The 19970-nt window shown below is 38.0% G+C and overlaps 1 protein-coding gene across 2 annotated transcripts in view; it reads right to left on the bottom strand.

Moving 5' to 3' along the window:
* LOC110034100 (heat shock 70 kDa protein 16) overlaps nucleotides 1–15694 on the bottom strand; it is a 43533-nt gene extending 27839 nt beyond the window's left edge. The window contains exons 1-2 of one of the 2 annotated variants that reach the window (XM_020738364.1): nucleotides 14218–15694; nucleotides 12468–12680 (exon numbers count right to left, since the gene is read on the bottom strand). In XM_020738364.1, the coding sequence (XP_020594023.1) occupies nucleotides 12468–12680; nucleotides 14218–15390 (1386 nt within the window). In that variant the 5' untranslated portion in view covers nucleotides 15391–15694. The remainder of the gene's footprint in view (nucleotides 1–12467; nucleotides 12681–14217) is intronic. The other variant, XM_020738363.1, reaches the window with a different exon arrangement.
* Nucleotides 15695–19970: the final 4276 nt, after the last annotated feature.

Here is a 19970-nt window from a genome sequence, read left to right as displayed (position 1 = left end):
AGGGAAAGATTCATGCCGAAGTTAACCCAAAATACGACGCGAGACACAAATTTATCAATAACCTAAAAGAAGGTTATAACAATGACTCAAAAGAAAGAAAGACATTGCGCAAATCAAATAGAAAACAAAACATTACCACAAAGACTCAACACATAAAAACACAACAAGCATGACAAAGAGGGAGTCCAGAGAGATGGTGTGCCTGAGCGGTGGTTGCGGTGAAGGCCGGAGCGATGTCAGGTGAAAGTTAAGTCAACGCTCGTTGAGGCATCGAACCGCAACCGGAAGAAGCGGGGAAGTCATCAAACACTGGAATCCAAAGGCGGCGAAAAAAGTGGCCGAAGTGGAGGAACGGAAGCATGGATGGCGGGCGAAGCCAAGAAGCGGAGGCACGGACGGCGGTTGAATCCGAGGAGATGAGGAACGGACGGCGGAGGACTGCAAGAAGCCTGGGGGCAGCAACTGGAGGTGTTGGGAGGGCATGATGGGAACTGTTACCAACTGTGAGGGAGGAGGCAGAGCCTACGGACTGCAGGTGGGGGCGTGCTGCAATGTTGGGAGGCACGAAGAGGACCTCAAGAAGCCTGCGACCTGTTGGGGATGAGGCGGCAGGGGACAGGAGGCAGAGGAGTTGTCGATTGGACGGTTGGATGGCCAGCAGAGGCAACGACTGCCTATAACGGAGCTGCAGGTGGATCGAAGTTGGTATGGAAGTCAACCAGGCAGCGTCTTCCTGCAGGCAAGTTGCAAAGGAGAGTTGTTCGGCTATATGGAGGCGTAGCAAAGGTGGGGCGACTGCAATCCTACAGGGAAGCTGCAGGGGTTTAGCAAGAAGCTGAGGAAACAGTAAGGCCTCTGGCGGCCGCAGGCTAATAGGGAGGTGATCGGCCTTCCTGGGGCAGGGGGAGCGGTACTGCGTGTCGGAATCAAGACAGTGAAGATACACACCACAGTCAGAGCACCTTCCTTATCGTCGGATACAGCCCTCGAGAGAAAAAATATTCAGAAAAAACTAAATTCAGATTTCAAAATAAAAACCCCTAGTTCTAGACACATCAACTCCAATTTATAAGAAACTTGACCCAATTTAGGAAACATTTAAATTAAAAAAGGTGAATAAAAATAAAATCAAAATCTCAGATTTTTAAGAAAGCTTAAATTAAGGAAGAAGAATAAAATCGGAATTTAGGCTTTTAGGAAAGAAATTAAATTATGAAAGCGCCTAAAAAGGAAAAATAAAAGAAGAAGAAAGAAAAGAAAAAGGAAGGGAGAAAAAGGAAAGAAAAGAGGAAGGAGCCCTCCAAGAGGACCGGTCGATCCAGTTGAGCTAGACCTGCACCCAGCCGGTCCCCCATGAGCCCAAGGTCAGTCTCTCGGGGTTGGGAGAGTTTCGACCTCAACTGGCTAAGCTTTTGGATCCTCAAAGTACGGAGTAAGATCTGCAACGTTGAATGTGGTTGAAATGTTGTAGTCCCCAGGTAGGTCAATCTTGTATGTGCTGCGTTAAGTTTTCGTTGAGTTCTAAAAAGTCTGTTTGCTCTTGGTTTCAATTTTCTGAAAGCTCATACGGGAAATCATTCATTTTCAACCGAATCCAAATACCGCCTTCTTGGAATGTCACATTTTTTCTTGATTTGCTTGCTTATGCTTGATATTTTTTGTATTGCCTACAATCTCGCTGCCAACCTTTTCGAGTATTTATTGGATTTTGTGAATCTATTCTGTAGCATCTTGGCTAAGTTCTGGAGTCGACAGGAGTGAGGCCAGATCGAGCAATGTGAGAGAATTGTGGTTGTAGACAATCTCGAATGGACTGCGTCTAGTTGTCTGACTCGTGGATTTATTTTAGGCAAATTCTGCTCAAACTAGAATCAGATCCCATCATTTGATATTCATTCTCATGAAACATCTCAGTAGGTTTCCCACACTTTTGTTCACAACTTCAATCAAATCGTCTATCTGTGGATGAGTTGTTGAACTGAAATGGAGCATGGTGTCAAACTTCTCGTATAAGGAACGCCAAAAGGGGCTCAGAAACTTGACATCTGTGTCAAAGATAATGGTTCTGGAAATCCCGTGTAATCATAGGCGTCTAGTATACGGTGACAGGGTAGGAAATATGTCATTTTTAAAAATCGGTCCACTACAACAATTACAGAATCTTTGTTCCTTTGTGTCTTGGGGAGACTGAGTACGAAGTCCATGCTGACATTCACCCAAGGTGCTTCTGGTACAGGAAACGGCGTATACAACCTTGTATTATGCCATCTTGTTTTTGTCAAGTGGCAAATCCTACATTATCAGACGTGTCGCTCTACATCTCTTGTTAGTCGAGGCCTCCATTATGGTTCTCTTGTGCAATTGCCTCTCTTAAGGAGCATCTTAGAATGCATAGTTTATTGCGGTAGAACAAGTAGCTATCTGCACGATAATATTGCCCGAAAGGCTTTTCCTGATAATGTTCTCAGATATTTTTGAAGTCTTCGTCTGTTGTGTACAGGTCTTTGATGATCTCGAACCCTATGACGCTTGTTTGCATGTAAGTGATTAATAAATTACGTTTGCTTAGTGCATCTGCAGTGCGATTTTGGCTCCCAGTTTTATGCTCAAGTATTGAATTGAATGATGCCAAAAATTCTACCCAAGTTACATGTCGGCCTTTAAACTTACTCACTTATCAATAGGCAATTGCTCCAGTGCTCGAGGGCTTTTACGGCTGTGTATAATTCTTTGTCATAGGTTGAATATTTCCTCCTGGGCTTGTTGAGTTTCTCGCTAAAAAAAGGAGATAGGGTGACCTCCCTGGCTCAGTACAGCCCCTATTCCAATGTCTAATGCATCACATTCTACTTCGAACAGTTGTGTAAAATCTAGCAAGGCTAGTACTGGCACTTGAGTTACTTTTTCTTTGAGTGTGTCGAAGCTAGTATGAGCGGTGCTTGGCCAAGTGAGCTCTTTTGTTTTTAAAAGCTCGGTGAGGGGAGCGGTAAAAGTGTTGAAATTTTTAATGAAATGACGGTAGAATGATGCTAGCCCAAAAAACTTTCCTAGTTCGGTGAACGATCACAGTGTGGTCCAGCTTATAATGGCTTCGATTTTTGTCGGGTCCATTTAAATGTATGTGTTTTGATACGATGTAACCCAAAAAGTATATTTGATTTGTCATGAAAGTGCATTTCTTTGGATGGGTGTATAATTTTTCGCCCAAGTGTACTTCGAATACTATTGTCAAGTGTTGTACATGTTCTTCCTCAAAATGATTTTATACTATTGTATCTTCAAAGTAGACAACGATGAACTTCCCAATGAGGTTGTGAAATATCTGATTCATTAGTCTCATAAAAGTGTTAGGTGCATTTGATAGACCGAAGGGCATGACTGTCCACTCATATGGTTTATCTCGTGTCTTGAAGGCAGTCTTCCATTCGTCATACGGTCACATCCATATCTAGTGGTAACCACTGCGTAAATTGATCTTTGAGAACAAGGTGGCCCCATATAATTGGTCCAAGAGGTTGTCTAGTTGAGGAATTGGGATTCAGTACTTGATAGTTAATTTGTTAATGGCTCTGCTATTGATACACATTCTCCATGATCCATCTACCATCAGAGCAGACACAGACACGAACTTGTACTTTCTCTAACCAGCCCTCTGAAGACGAGGCCATGCACTTGTCATTGTAGTTCCTCGTATTTTGTCGGTCTTAGCATGTATGCAAGTCAATTTGGCGGGCAAGATCACGGTATAGGTTTATAGTATGTTGGATGTTTCTTAATAGTGGCAGTGTCTCTGACAAACTATCTATCATGACGTACTGGAAGTCTTGTAGTAGAGGTTGTAGGCGTGTTGGTATTAAGTTTTCTTCCTCAGACCCCTTAAGTAAGACTAGGGCTAGTGTCATTGGTGCTTCTCAAACTGACTGCATGGGCATGGCTCTTGGAACAATTGTTTTCTCGATGTCATTTACTCTTCTTGAGTCTTTATTTGGTAGTAATACGATGTGTTTGTCATCTTCCTTGAATGAGTATGTTTTTTAAACCCGTCATGTTGAGCTTTGCGGTTGTATTGCCAAGCTCGTCCCAATAAATATGGCATGCATCAATGGGAACGACGTCACACCATGTTCCTTTAATCGGTTGTCTTTTGAGAACTCAACAAGGTATCGTTGATCTACGCGGATTTCATTCCCTTTTTCCAGCCATGTGAGGGAATAGGGTTGGGGATACTTTTGTGTGGGTAATTCTAACTTTGTCACCATTAGTGTCGATACAACATTTTCACAACTGTCGCTGTTGATTATCAGGTTGCAAGCTTTACCTTTTACTATACATTTCGTGCGAAAGATGTGAATTATTAATGATTGATCACATACAGGTTCTGACTAAAAGACTCGCCATATGAATAGTAATTTGCCTTCATCCTCGGAGAGCTGAAGTGCTTTGTTGGTATTGTCGTCTGACTCCTCATCCTCGCTTTCCTCCATGACACCTTGATTTGTAAAAGAGACAATTCGGCATATGAGACAGCTAGAATCGATGTGGCCGAAATCGTGGCATCTAAAACACTTTATGAATAGCATGGGCCTGGATGAGATTCCCTCCTCGAGTTTCCTACTGTTTTGGTCAGTTTTCATATTCCCGGACATTGGTTTCCCCGTTCCTGATGTGCCTTTGTCGGTAGTTGTCGATACTGGGGTTGCTTTATATGAGGCTTGTTGCCGAAAGAAATATTGTGGTCTGGCCTGCTTCTATTGTCTTTCAACTTTCAGGGCTAAAGTGTGGACGTCACTCAGCGACCAATAGGGTTGTAGTTGAACTACATTGCTAATGACAGCCTTCAAGCATCCAAGGTAGTGGGTAATGATATGCTCTCCACTTGTTCGACCAAGTCGCACTTTATTTGTAATTGAACGAATTTGGCTGTGAATTCCTCAACAGACATCTCTCTCTGTTGTAGGTTGTGGAGCTTCAGAAGCATGCCTTGGCAGTAAAGTGGTGGTAGGTATCTCCGCAGTGGAGCTTTCTTCATTGTGTGCCACTGAGTGATTTTGTCAAAATCATCCCTCATTCGTTGTCGTTGTTGGTTGTCCCGCCATAATGAGACGTACTTTTTCCGTTTAATAACTGCTAGTTTGACTCGCTTATCTTCAAGTATCTCCTTGTATTCGAAAGTTTGTTCGGCTGCTCGCAGCCAGTCAAGGAATTCATTTGGATCCATAACTCCATCAAATTCAAGGAAATCTACTTTAATGTCGAAGTCATGGTAGTCTGCGGGTCCCTCTCGTGATTGCCTCTGGTATTGGATGTCAAAACGGCGTGAACGGTGTTCTTCGTCACTATTATCTTCCATGTGGAACGAATTTAGATTCTCGGTCTTCTTGCGACTCTCAAGGTCATGATCAAGGGTGACTTCGACTTGAGTCCCTTCATCGAGTTCTGTCAATTATTTTTGCAGACGGTGGATTTCACATTGTATCGCAACCCACGTGGGGTTCGATACGTTTCTCCTGGAGGGCATAGCTAATGGTTTGGATAAGAAGAAGACAAGGAGGCTGGGAAAAGGGAAAAGAGGGACAAGAAGGATTGATGAATAGAAAGATGAGAGCAGAAAAATAAAAGAAGAGAAGGAAAAGAAAACGGGGAAAAAATGACTTGTGGATGTTAGGGAACCCTGGGATAGGGCTAGGGTTGGGCTAGCTCTGATACCAAATGATACCGGAGTTAACCCAAACCACTAGGCAGGACACGAATTTATTAATAACTTAATGACGACTCAAGAGAAAAAAAGACACTGCGCAAATCAAACATAAAACAAAACATTACAACATATCAACACATCAAGCTCGACGAGGAGGGAATCCAGAGAGATGGTGTCGGAGCGTTGACTGCGGTCAAGGCTAGAGCGATGTCGTGTGAAAGTAAGTCAGCGCTCGTCGAGGTGTCGAACTACAACTGGAAGAAGCGGGGAACGTCTTCGAATACTGGAATCCATAGGCGATGGAAAGGCAGCCTAAGCGAAGGAACGAAAGCACGAAAGGTGGTTGAAGACGAGAAGCGGAGGCACGAACGGCGGAGGACTGCAAGAAGGTTGGGGGCAGCAGCTGGAGGCGCTGCGAGGGCCTGATGGGGTTTGTTATTTGTTTTAAGGGAGGCGACAAAGCATCTGGACTGCAAATGGGTGTGTTGCGACGTTGGGAGGCGCGGGAAGGACCTCAGGGAGTGTAAGACCTGCTAAGGATGAGGCAGCAGAAGACAAAGAGGCTGAGGAGCTATCGGCTGGATGGGCAGCAGGGGCTGCGACTGCCTGCAAGGGAGCTGCAAGTGGATTGGCGCAGGTCAGGAAGGCAACTGGGCTGCGTCTGCCTGCGGGAAAGCTGTAAGGGAGAGTTGTTTGGCTATATGATGGCGCAGCAAAGGTGGGGCTGCTGCAATCTACAGGGAAGCTGCAAGGGCTTAGCGGGAAGTTGGGGGAACAGCAAGGTCTCTGGCAGCTGCGGGCTGGTAGGGAGGTGGTCAACTTTGTTGGAGGGGCTGGAACGACGACAGGCTGCAGAATTGTGTGTCGAAATTGAGCCAGTAAAGATAAACACCACCTCGGACAGAGTTACAACCAGAGCACCTTCCTCATCGTCGGATACAGCCCTTAAGAGGGAAAATAATCATATAAAATTGAATTCAGATTTCAAAACAAAAACCCCTAACTCTAGAAAAATCAACTCTTATTTATAAGAGAATTGATGCAATTTAGGAAACATTTAAATTAAGAAAGGTGAATAAAAATAAAATCAATATCTCGTATTTTTAGGAAATGTTTAAGGATAATACAATTAGGATTTAGACTTTTAAGAAAGGATTTAAATTAGGAAAGGGTCGAGGGAGGAAAAAAGAAAGAGAAAGAAAGGAAAGAAAAATAATGGCAGAAAAAAGAAAGGAAAGGAAAGGAAAGAGGAGGAAGGGGGTGGTGTGCCCCCCTCCAAGAGGACCAGCCAGTCCAGCTGGGCTGGACCTACGCCCAACCGGACCCCCATGAACCCACGCCAAAGATATTAGTGCATGTCATCCTCAAATCATTTCAATGTCTATAGACATAGATAAAACTATAGCAAGTTACATAAACTGGATGTAGGAGATGCCTATAGACACTTATGACTGGACAAAACCATATGGAATTTGCAATGCGATGTCAAGTGTCAACTAGCCCAAAATGCAATAGGATATAGGTAAATTTGTGAGAGTGCATAATGTGCAGCACCTCTAAGCTTCCAAACCAAAAAGTCTCATTCTATGCATCATTTCCCATGCCAAGCTGACCATTTAAAAGCCTTTTCATGGATTTCTTGTAAAGATTGCGCCATTAAAAAGGGAGTCACCACTACTCTGTGGTCAGATAATTTTTCAATGAATATTTTGTTTTCCACCAGAAATACCATAATTGGTCAAAAGGTTACCAGATTATTCCTTCAAAACAGTTGGGTATACTTTGAAAATATAAGGTTAATTTTGTTTGTTATATATAGTTGGCTTCTTAGCCGCCATTCAAAGCACACTAGATAAAGAAGAGCATCGTTTTTAATCTACAGACAGATGACTAGATTGATGTGGAGATCTGTGGAGATCACTACAATGTTGCATCCCCAAAGCGGACACAATAATCTCTATCAAGAGTTGGCATGATACCTAACCTACCGTTTGCCACAATGGCCATAATTTGCCTTCGCCAAGCTATTGACCCCTTAACCAATAAGCTTGAGGTTTGTTTTGGTTATTCACCACAAAGTCTATAAGCCCATTCAACGTACACTTCACCACACCTCACAGTCGGTCAAGGAAGAGCATAGAAGTTGCTTGAAGGCTTTTGCAAATTTCACATTTTGGTTAAGATTAAGTTGAAAAAAATTCAACTTAAATAAAAAAGAAATGCATGCTTATCATCACTTCAAAGCCAATTTCCAAGTGGATGATGTAGTTACATTTACAGAAGGATTGACTCAAAGAAGAAGGCAAAAAATTAAGCCAATCCAACATCAACCATTCTAGATTATCAAAAAGAATGGAAATAATGTTTGTCAACTCGAGTCATCATCATACATGATGTATTCAATAACAGAAGTGGACAACATAAGCCATTTGAGTATTTAATGCTCGGTGGTAAACGGTGAGAACTCATACCTACAATGGATGACCTACTAATGGACTTAGATATATCAAAAGAGTAGAACATTCTCATGAAGAAAAAGATAACCACTACAAGGTATATTAAAAAGGAGACATGCTACAAAGGCAAGGATGGTAAATTTCCGAATGCATCAAACCGGTATAGCTAGGAGGCTGGCAAATCAGCCTTCCAACATCTAGAGCTATGATTTCAGAAATATTTCTATAAAGGGACTTATAATTCGGAGAATAAATGAAGGGGATGAGTAATCAAATCATTAATAGCAATTTGTCAATCAAATTTTGAAAAGATAAAGGGGAAAGAATTGTTGAAATTTTGACAATCTTATACATTGATGAAGGTTTCCAATGGTGATGATTCAAAAATTGCTTCTCTACGATTGTTGCAAACATTGCATCGCTGAGATTGAAGATTAAATCAACAAAAATCCAAAGTTAAAAATAGCAATGTTTAAAATTGTGCAATTAGATATTGTGATGATTTTCGTACATGAGGTAGAGCATAAGCCTCAAAGCATTATGAGACATAAGCCTCAATATTAGTTAGCAAGCTTGTCATGAGTGACATCTTCATGTCAGCTTGAGGGGGAGTGTTGAAAGATCTCAAAAATAATTAGGATTATATTTCATATTTGTTATACCCTATATTTAGAGGGTTATGAATTGTATGAGTGATCTTAGGGATCACTATTTATTTTCTCCTTAATTATATTTATTTTCTCCTTAATTAGGTCTCCTTAATTAGGGAGATTAGTTGTCTCTTATATTTGTTATTATTCTTTTCCTTGTCTATTGTATCCTTCTTTTATTGTATTCCTTACCAATAAATCCGGTAATGGGTATTTATACCCCTCTTTGCATCAATAAGAATAAGCCCTCTTATATTTCTTCAATCTCCAATTGTTTCCTGGCTTCAAACATGTTCTATAAATTCTTGCCACAAATCTTATTGTAAGTGGGACTTAGGAGATCTTTCTTATAAAACTCCCTCATCAAAGAAAATGCCCGGGAATGATTGTAAATGAAATTACTAATCTCTTTTGATGTTTTTAGAGCATTTTTATTCTGAGTCAAATAACCAAGATTCTTTAAAATCAGGTCTATTATTCAGTGTGCAACACAATATGTCCAATAGAAATGTTCAATTCCCCATCAATTTATTTCCAACAACACTATAAATATTAGCATTACTTATAATAACTTGGACCATCAAATGCTCTATGATCTCCTATATCACTCCAAGCAGTTTAAAAATGTGCTTTGCAATCTTCACCCGATCATATGCTTCAACAAATTTCGAAAAAAATAAAGTCATACGGATTATTTACTAGAATGTTAATTAAACGTCTATACTTTATATCAGACAACCCATCAAACAAGATTGTTACTTCAATCTAACTCCACACCCTCTTAATCTCTTCTTTCTCTTTTTATATATTACTCAACTCCTTCAACACCCATGTCCTCACATCATACATGGACGGATTTCAACCATTGACCATAAATACCATGGAATGACATTCTCATAAAAAAATTTCAAAATATCATGCAAGCACATTTGTGTGCCTACCAAACATAGTTTGGAGGCAATCTTTAAGTTGCAAATGTCCCCTCTTCATGACCCATGTCATCCTCCACTTTTACTATACAGTGGTCCATGAGACCTCTTACACCTCTAATAGCTACCAATAACAAAAATGATTAGGGATCAATGTCACTGCGCTCACTCTCATAATAAGATCCAACATCAACCCTATCATTGAATTGTCATCGTGCAAGATGCTTCGATATCATTGACTTTCATATATAACTAAAACTCCACCTTTATTGTTTTCGACACTTTGCCAAATAGTGCTACATTGTTGAGCAAACCAGAGAAGTACTCCATCCTTATTATACCCCCTTAAACTAATTTCTCGCCCGCTTCAACTAACTTTTCGCAGTAGTTGCACTTCAAATAAACATATCTTGTCGTTGCCCGTAATGTTAACTTGCAAAAGATGTCACCATGTTGGACCCTTCTTATGAGGATTCATCCTTGCCTTTAACAATCTCTTCTAAAAATTTTGATACAAAATTCAAACAAATTTGACTAATTTAAAATATTCAAAAAAAAATTTAAAATGAGTGGATTTAAAGATTATTATTGGAGAGAAAAAATTGGTAAAAAAAATAGAGATCTTTGTAAAATAAGAAAACTCGGTAAGATGGGGAATGCAACAATAGCGTGTCAGGAGCCTTGAGTGGTGTGGCAGCTGCGATGACACTAAGGCAGTGGTATGAGAAGGGAGATTGGGCGCAACAAGGGGTGGTGGAGGAAGACAGTGGCGGTGGAGGAAGCAGAAGAAGATGGTGACAGAGGCGGAAGCAAGCAACGACGGCGATGGAAGCGAAAGCAGGAGAAGACAACAATAGTGGCAGAAGCAAGAGGTGACGAGGGTAGCAACGACGCTAGGGTTGCTTGGTGTATGTGAGAGCTAAGATCATGTATTAGAGGGAAGATTGCGCAAATCAAGATGCAATTGTGAAAGCAGCAAGCAACTGCGATGGGGATGGAAGCAGTTAGCGGTACCGATGGCGACGACACTAGGATGGTCGGCTGGAATATCTTCTTGAAGGGTGAGCTTGCGTGTGTGTAGGCAGAGTGCAGATATGAGCTAAGTAGGATTGCTGGTTTAAGGGGAGGCAAAAAAAACTTAGAACTAACAAGGCAGAAGCCTCAATTCAGAGGAGGCAAGGCGCGCCTCAATGTGTCTCTGCAAGAAGTTCCATTGAGACGCACCTCAAGTTGTGAAATTTCAAACATTAGAGGACATTTAATTGATTGGGAAGTTAAAAATAAAACCAATATGCAGAAAATATAAACTATTGAATGGCCACCAAACAAACATCGAGAGTTGGTGAAGTTGGCTTTGCCTGACTTGTGAAATTAGTTTAGAATAAGAATGACTTGACTTTAACTTTAATTCTTGATCAAATTGCTTACTTGAAGGGTAAATGCCTACAATAACATCGAATTGAAATATCCCAAAACCTCTTTATATTCTCATTTTCTCTCCCTATGGTCGCGGCCTCCCAAGCTGCCACAATTGTTGACTGCATTATCCAAAAGGCTGCCCATGTCTGTTGCCTCTTCAAGTAGCCAAAATATTGCATCAAATGCTCTGTTCTCACCCTCCTGAAGATGTCGAAGTCAATCAAACTCACTGACATTGTCTGGACCAACGGAAAAGAGAAATAGGCATCTTGTTTGCCATCTACAGCAAACCCACAAAGAAATCAGCACTCTTTCAGATGACTGACAAGAAAACAATCTAAAAGAGAGGCGAACTTGTTGCTTGTAACAAGGGCTTAAAACCAAAGAGAAGCCTTCTACAAAAATTAAAAAAAATTGTTGCACCTATATATTTATTCATAAATCGTTAGGGTCCCTCCAAAAAATCCGTATTCTCTTTTCCTTGTATTCTCTTATTGTCGGGTTACATTATACCATTGTGAGGGCAGCTTCAGATCACCATTTTATATTTTCTAAGGGGATATAAAACCTCGTATTTGAGAGGCAATGACTGCCAATTAAGCTACCACTCATTTGAAAGAGAAAAGACTCATAGTATTGAAAGAATAATCCCTCAATATACTCGGTTGAATGATGGGACCCTCAATATACCCGGCTGAATGATGGGCTGGAGATTGAATGAATGAATTATAAAAAACATAAGTGAGACATTTGATTACATAGTTGTACAACATAAACTAAAGCAGCCTGTGCAGGTGTGTTGAAGAGCAGCACATATGTCAATGGTGAGGAAATTTGGAGGAAAATGCAGAGAACAATAAAACCAAGAAAATAGCTAGAATATACAAGGAAAAACTCAAGTTAACTAGAGTTAATACCAATAAGAAGCCGCATAGGAACAAAGAAGAATTTATACAGCCAAAATGCTGAGATATGACTAAATGAAACTTCCTTTCAGACAAGGTTATGTTTGTTGTTGTATTAAATAAAGTTATTACTATATTCATAGAGATGGAGAGCTATATTGCATAAGTTTTGCCCGTCAACAAAAGCTGACAAGGAGCCCATACACAATAGATGCATTTCTGCAACATATTAACTGTAACGATCAAAACTTTGGTAGCAAATGATTCACATTTAACAAATGAAGCCATTGTTTTCATCTCTCATATAATTACGCAAACAAATATGACCAGAAGCACAACATTGGTCTCACATATCATTTTGTTTGTTTCTCATGTAAATGAGGAATACAAAATAAAGATTAACGAATTACCTTGAAACAGCTTATTTTAACTGACGTGCCAGCTGGCAATTCATTTTGATCAGCATAAAAAGCTTCCAGATGAAATAAATGGGGATGATGAAATGTAAGCATTTTAACACTTGGAAAATACTGTCCTTTGTGAAATAATAGGTTGCTTGACAATGTAGAAATAGGACCATCCTCCGAACAAAAGCCTATCGAAAAAGGAAATGAATCTTGTACCTGAAAATGTTAGAATGATATGTTCTCAGGAAATGATTTAAGAGAATTTTTAAAAAGTCTAAAACCAAAAAAATACACAGATACGGAAATTTCCTAAAAGTTTTCTGAAAGAAATTATAAGGAAAACCTAGCAGTAATAAATGATCAAGCCATATGGTGATAAGAGAAACTTTACAGCTCCCACAAAAAAATAATAATAAATAAATAAATGCATAAAAGCCTCAGATTTTCCATGCAGTGCATGCATCCTCGAAATGAAAAACACAAGCCACTTCAGAATGCTGCATCAAAAATTCAGCATAGTGTTAAATTATCCATTTAATTAGCTGTTACTAACAAACAAAAAGGAACATATCATGGCCCAAAGGGGTACCGTTTGTCCAATTTAAATAAAAAAATTACGAATTCAAAATCATATGCACTTAAAACAATCTACAATCCTAGAACTACAATTAGTTGCTGAATTTAAACATGACTACCAGAAAGAGCTGCTCATATTTGGCCAAACTAGATAGTTGAACATCAAAGAACTTAAAAAAGAATAAAACTAAACAATTGAAAAGACAGGGAACTGGAGGGTGAAAATTTTAAAGAGCATTTCTGGAAATAACTAATTAATTTGTAACGTTTGAAAATTTTAAACCAATTGCATTTAATACATAAAGAAGGTTGAGGCCCATCAACAAAGAATGCAGTGTTATCTAGAGGCTTTCATAATGTAAGCATTGTTCAGGTTATATATAGTTGAATCATTCACCCAATTCAAGCAAATCTCAAACAATGCAAATATCATGCATGTTCTTTTAATGATTGCCTTCATGACATCATTGTTAACAATGAAAATATAGAAACACAAGTGATAGCATCGCAAGAAAAAGTAGTCATTTACATTCTCCACTTATTAGAAAAGTTTACAACGATAGACAAAATATAATAAAAAGCATAACTTCCAAATTAAAAAAGCAGCTCTTTTTAAAGGCAAGGCAGTTAGGAGCATGGATTAAAATCCGTTGCCTTCTCCTGAACTAGCAGTGATCAGATAAGTACTTGTTCAAAAAATTTAATCACTCAGCATTACTCTCTGAATCTCTATCACCTTATTTAACATCCACATGAGCACAAATTTATTCCATTTATTTCAGTTTCTCCTTGAGCTCAAGAGTTTTTGCCAATGAATTATTTTTAAGAAAATTCCACCGCTTGACACAGTCACATGAGCAGACAAAAACAGCATCAATAATCATGGCAGCATATTAGATTTTATAAGCTCATAAGACTTCAAGAAAAACAGTATTATCAAAATAGTAACTCCGACAAAGATGATTAGAAATGTTTACAAGGCAAAGCACGGCACATCTACTAAAGATATACCCATTCATAATGATAAAAGGTTGTTAGCCTGTTGCATTGAACTTCAGTTTTTAAACAAACAAACACTGACGAAAACTAATCATTTATTTACAATAATTAATAGACAGTTCTATTTCCTTTTAAAGAAAACCAAAAAACTTAAAATGAAGAATAAACATAAAGATACCTCATAGTCTCTAACCCTGAATATAGGACTGAGCATAGCACACTGAAGTGCACACCCACGGGCTACACATTCACTGGCATTAAGTGATCTACCCGGCTCTCTCCTGAAAAATCCAGACAAAATTCTTGATATTGCTGGAATCCTTGACCCTGAGCCAACAAGCTCTACCGTCTGTATTCTATCCACTTGCAACCCAGATTCAAACACGGCCTTCTTGCATGGCTCCAAAACCCTATCGAGCAAACTTGATGATAGCCTCTCGAACTCTTCCCTTTTAATGAAACCCTTCACATCTTTTTCCTCCATCAAGCACTCTATACTTAATGGGGCCTCAGCATTCGCACTCAGAACCTTCTTCAGTTTCTCACAAGCACTCCTTAACCTAATGCAAGCCCGAGCATTACAATACACGTCTACACTATACTGTTCCTTGAACTGCTCCGCAAAGTACCTAAACAGCACCTCATCGAAATCCCTGCCACCTAAATTCGGATCTGATGCGTGAGAGAGTACTCTCATTTGCCCAGCCTCAAATGCCACCACTGAAACCTGAGTGTCACAATGGCCGATATCAATAAAAGACACATTGATTGGCTCTATGAGACCAGGGAAATCTGCCTTGTATATACCGTATCCCAAAGCAATAGCCGTCGTGTCGTGCATCAACATAAGTGGTTTCAGACCAGCAATAGCCGCCGCATTCAAATAAGCTCTCCTTTGAGAATCGGTGAAGTAAGAAGGAATCCCAATAACACAGTCAGTCACCGAGCTCTGAAGATTCTTCTCCACGGTCTGCTTCAGATGGGAGAGAAGCATCCCGAGGATCTGCACCGGCGTGAAGGTTCGCTCCTCGTTCATGTACCGAATATGGATTAAGATCCCACCATCAACACTCTCCGATGTAACGAACGGTAGGCGGCGAAGGTCCTCCTGAACGTCTGGCTGGAGGAATCCCCGGCCGATGAGTCGCTTGATCTGAGAGATGGTGGACTTCGTGTGCATGGCGGCAGATGCAGCACCGGCCGAGCCTATAAACCGCTGCTTCTCGCCGAAGGAGACCACAGCTGGAGTCTCGCGCTTGGACTCATCGTTGAGAAGCACGTCGATGCCTCTCTGCTTTACGACAGCGATCACGCAGTTGTCGTTGCCAACGTCGAATCCGATCACGCTCATGGATCCTGCGCTCGAATCCTATATTAATCGATTAGTGGAAACGATGTTGAAGTAGAAAGGGTGAAGGAAACCCTAGGAAATTGAGAGAGCATTGACTGGAGAAGTTGAGGTAAGATATGGAGGGCCGGCGAGAGGCGGAGAGCCGGGAGCAAGAGGAGGGAAATGGGAATGGAAAGGGGCCGCGGGAAAGGTTTCTGTGATGTAAAATGGAAGGCTGTAATTGGCGTGCGGTACGCCACGGCGCATAGATTTGTTTGGTGAGGTGAGGTGTGTGCATGATTGCTTCCCGGAGCTTCCAAATTCCAACCGAAATCTACCCAGACTCCCCCTAAGGGATTTATTAATCCCATGTGGATCAATTCTATGGCTGGAGGAAAAGTATATGCAATGTTTTTAGCTAATATGCAAAATTTTGAAAATCATGCGAATAATAAAGAAAAGTTCGGTCAAATCAGTCAAATCAGGGTTAAATTGAAATTCAACTAAATGAGTGTATGAATAATAAATTATAAATTTATTATTCAAATGAGTGTATGAATAATAAATTTATATATATATATATATATATATATATACATATATATATATATATATATGTATACATATATATATATATATATATGTATACATATATATATATATATATATGTATACATATATATATATATATATATGTATATATATATATATATATATATATATAAATTTATTATTCATACACTCATTTGAATAATAAATTTATAATTTATTATTCATACACTCATTTAGTTGAATTTCAATTTAACCCTGATTTGACTGATTTGACCGAACTTTTCTTTATTATTCGCATGATTTTCATATATATATATATATCTCTGTGTGTGTGTGTGTGACATAATAATATAATAATATTATAATATGTATAATTTAAGAAAAATTATTTTAAAGGGACATTTACGTGCACATCATCTAAATTTTAACATATTTTAAATTAACTATCCAAACATCAAATAGTTCAATTATAAAGGTTTATGTTGTTTGTTTCATATCTCTCTTATGTTACCATCGACCATCTTCATCTCCCGACGTGCGACGATCAACTCAAGTTCTTCTAGCTTCATCTTATTCTCGCACTATGCCCCGCCTTCATTGCGAAATATTTCTTCTGACGCTCATCGCTCTTATCTCATTTCTCGGCATTATATCATCATTACCCCATTTGCATTATTTTTAGGGGAACAAACAAGTTGAACATTACTTGGCTCAAAGCTTATTTGTATTCGGCTCATTTAAATATTTTTATGTTTAAAGTTAGCTCATATTCGAAATTGCTCGAAAATATTATTATTTGTGTTTGATTTATTTAAATTTGAATATGTTAGCACATAGTTAGCTTGATTTCAAGGTTTTGAAATTTTATATTTATTTTATTTAATTTATTTCTACTAATTTTGGTATATTTTTTTCAAAAAATAATAAATTTTGACTATTTTTTGCTGCTTCATAATAAACAGTTGAAAAGTCCTTAAATAGATTTTTAATTGGGATTTCTTTTTGTTCGAATGATATGGGGCTAAATACAAAACATAAGTGGCAAGCCGACAAAATTAATTTTCAGTCCGGACTCTTGACATAACGTCCGGAGTCCAATAAAAAACTTAAAAAATTTTTTGGGTCTCATGCATGAACATATTAAAAAAAAAAAACTTAAAAATTTTTTACCCAATGCTTCAACTATCATGCCTTTTAGAAAATTGAGAAAAAGGGTTTTGAAAACCTTTTAGGCTTCCTCAAGTCTGGTGTCAAGAGCTTCTATCCTCATTTTGTGCCCTGTTAGGGTTTCGATGTGCTTCTGCAAAGAGTCAGTTTCAGGTCTTTATTGAGAACTATTAGTGATTTATTATTGCGTTGTTATTGGGTTATTTTTTTGTTATTTTGGGGTTATATTAAAGTTCATCTTGCATTACTTCCAAGGTTTTTTTTTGTGAGTTTATCTAGGGTTATTGTAGGGTTATTCTGTGGTTATTATTGAGTTATTTATGAGTTAATCTCGCTTTAATTTCGGGTTTTATGGGAGTTGTTCAATGGTTATTTAGGAGTTTATTCTTGGATTATTATTGTTTTTTTTTATTATTCTGAAGTTAGTTTTGGGTTTTTATTGGCGACTATTAGTGATATTGTGTGGGGTTATTGTTTGGCTATTTTTTAGTTATTCTGAGGTTATTTAGGAGTTCATCTTAATTTAATTTCATGTTGTTTTTGTGAGTTTATCTTAGGTTATTGTGGGTTATGTTGTGACTATTTTTGGGTTATTTTTTATTTATTTTATCTTTAGTTTCAGATTTTTTAAGATTTGTTCTCAGGTTATTGTTGGGTTATTCAAGGGTTTTTTTATTTTTATTTTAAGGTTATTATTGATTTATTATTGGGTTATTATTGAGTTATTTAAGAGTTATTCTTTGTTTGTTATTGGTGTTTGAGAAAGTTTTCTGGGGTTATTATTGAGTTATGTTGTCGTTATTTAGTATTCATTTTGAGTTATTGTTGGTTTATTTTGGGGTTATCTAGGTTATTATGGGCTTATTTGATGAGTTATTTTGGGGTTATTTCTGTTTTTTTATGTATCAAATATCATAAAATTAATAAGTAATGTTTGTAAATTGTTTATTTTGTTAGTGTTGATAAATTGTTTCTTATTCATATGGATTGATGAACAATACGACTATAAATTGTATGTGTCATTCATTGGCAGTTAGAGAAGTTCTATATAAGGTTAGGTCAACTGTCTCTAAGGAGACCTGGTCAAAACTAAAAGATTTAAATGTTAATCAATTTTTTGAACTCCTCCCATACCCTCAAAATCATATCTTAACTATGCACATATTGACTTTTTAGGATATTGATAGATTGATATTCAAATTGGGAGGGAAGGAGCTGAGTTTTGATGCAGATCAAGCTGTTTGGCTGATCGACATGGCCAAGAAAGGACCAACAACAACTTGGAAAAAACAGGTCCTTTATGGCCTGAATATCAAGAAAACAAAGAATGAACTATTGAAGGTGTCACTCGGATAGTCCTCAACTCCAATTGATGAATTGTTTATTAAGTTTGTTGACAATTATATTTTGCATTTTAGCAATTTTAATGTGCCTCAAGGGCTCTATTCATTTATTGAGAATTTTGATTCTTTTTTTTTCATTTAGTTGCCATGCAATGGTATGTGACTAACTTATTGAGCGAGTCAATGCCTGCACAATTAAAATAATGAAGGGTCAGTCATTAGGATATCTAAATGGATTTGTTTTTTTTTTCTAATGGTTAGTGTATTATTCTTCTCTCTCAAAAGTTCTTTTTTTCTTATTTTGGGCATATGAAATATTGGTTTATCTATGTTTGCGCAGTTGTTGTTTTATGAGCGCACAGTAGTTGTAGTCTGTGTTGTTCCTGAGGCCAGACATCGCATGTTAAGGTGCCTAATAAATGTTGGCTGGAATCCTGCAAATATTAATGTAGCCTTTCAGAGGCTCACCACTACACATGTGAGTAATTTATTTTATGTTGTTAGTTTAGAGTTATTTTTTGTGTTATTTTAGTTTTCCTTACTTACAAATGTGCAATTTTTCATGGGTTTGCGTTTAGGATTCATGGAGGCTTTTATATAATAAGTCCGATTTTGTGAAATTTATGTTATTTAATTCATTGTTTGACTGAATTTATTTGTAGGCTTTAAATTAATTTGTCGACCTAAAAGATGATGAGTGCGGTTTACTTGCCCTTCCAATTGATTTAATATTTAATCTCGTGAAGACTATCCCATAACCCAAAACTTACTCTGCACCAATGTCTCTCGATTCATGTGGTGCTAATCCTTTGATCCTTAGTCGAAGCATTCCTTAACCTACACATTCACAAACATATTTAGATGAAAAAATAGGATCAGAGAATATCTTCCAAATTATGAGAGAAAAACAAAATTTTCTTTTTGAATTTAAGAATCTGTAAATATGCTACTTAATAATATATATTAAATAATGACAGAGCTGAAGACTGGAATAAAATAAATAATTGTGAAGAAGAATTTGCAAAGGAAGGGATATATAAAGGGCAAAAGGGTAACTTAAACTAAAGAGTTAAGACCAAGGGCACTAGGACCAAGAGGAAAATAATCACCCCATTCAGTGAAATAGAAGGGAGAGAAAAAATGATCAATAAAGGAAGTTTAGAAACTTCCCAAAACTAAATTAGATTATTTAGTAGAACATATACATGATTCTTTAGAGGGTAGTGTCGAACCAATAAAAGTTCCTTATGATTTAGAACAACAAAAAATAACATAAGTATTGGATACTTGTTGACCTCACTTTTGGTTGCGGTCTAGAAAACTTCTTTAGTAGCCTAGGTCTAGCCATAGGACTTTCCTATTGACTAGTCTTAGAAAATTAGAAGAGGTACCCCACCATTAGAAATTCAAAAAAACTTTTCTTTTTACTCAGTTTGAAATTCCACATATTGATCTTAACCTCTAGCATTTAGTAGGTAAGATCATTATAAGAGAATTCAAGAAGAGTCCCTATAGGATTACTTGGCTTTAGGGTCGACC

This window comes from Phalaenopsis equestris, unplaced genomic scaffold, assembly GCF_001263595.1.
Source record: "Phalaenopsis equestris unplaced genomic scaffold, ASM126359v1 Scaffold001343, whole genome shotgun sequence".
Classification (NCBI taxonomy): domain Eukaryota; kingdom Viridiplantae; phylum Streptophyta; class Magnoliopsida; order Asparagales; family Orchidaceae; genus Phalaenopsis; species Phalaenopsis equestris.
This window is presented reverse-complemented; position numbering and strand designations above follow the sequence as displayed.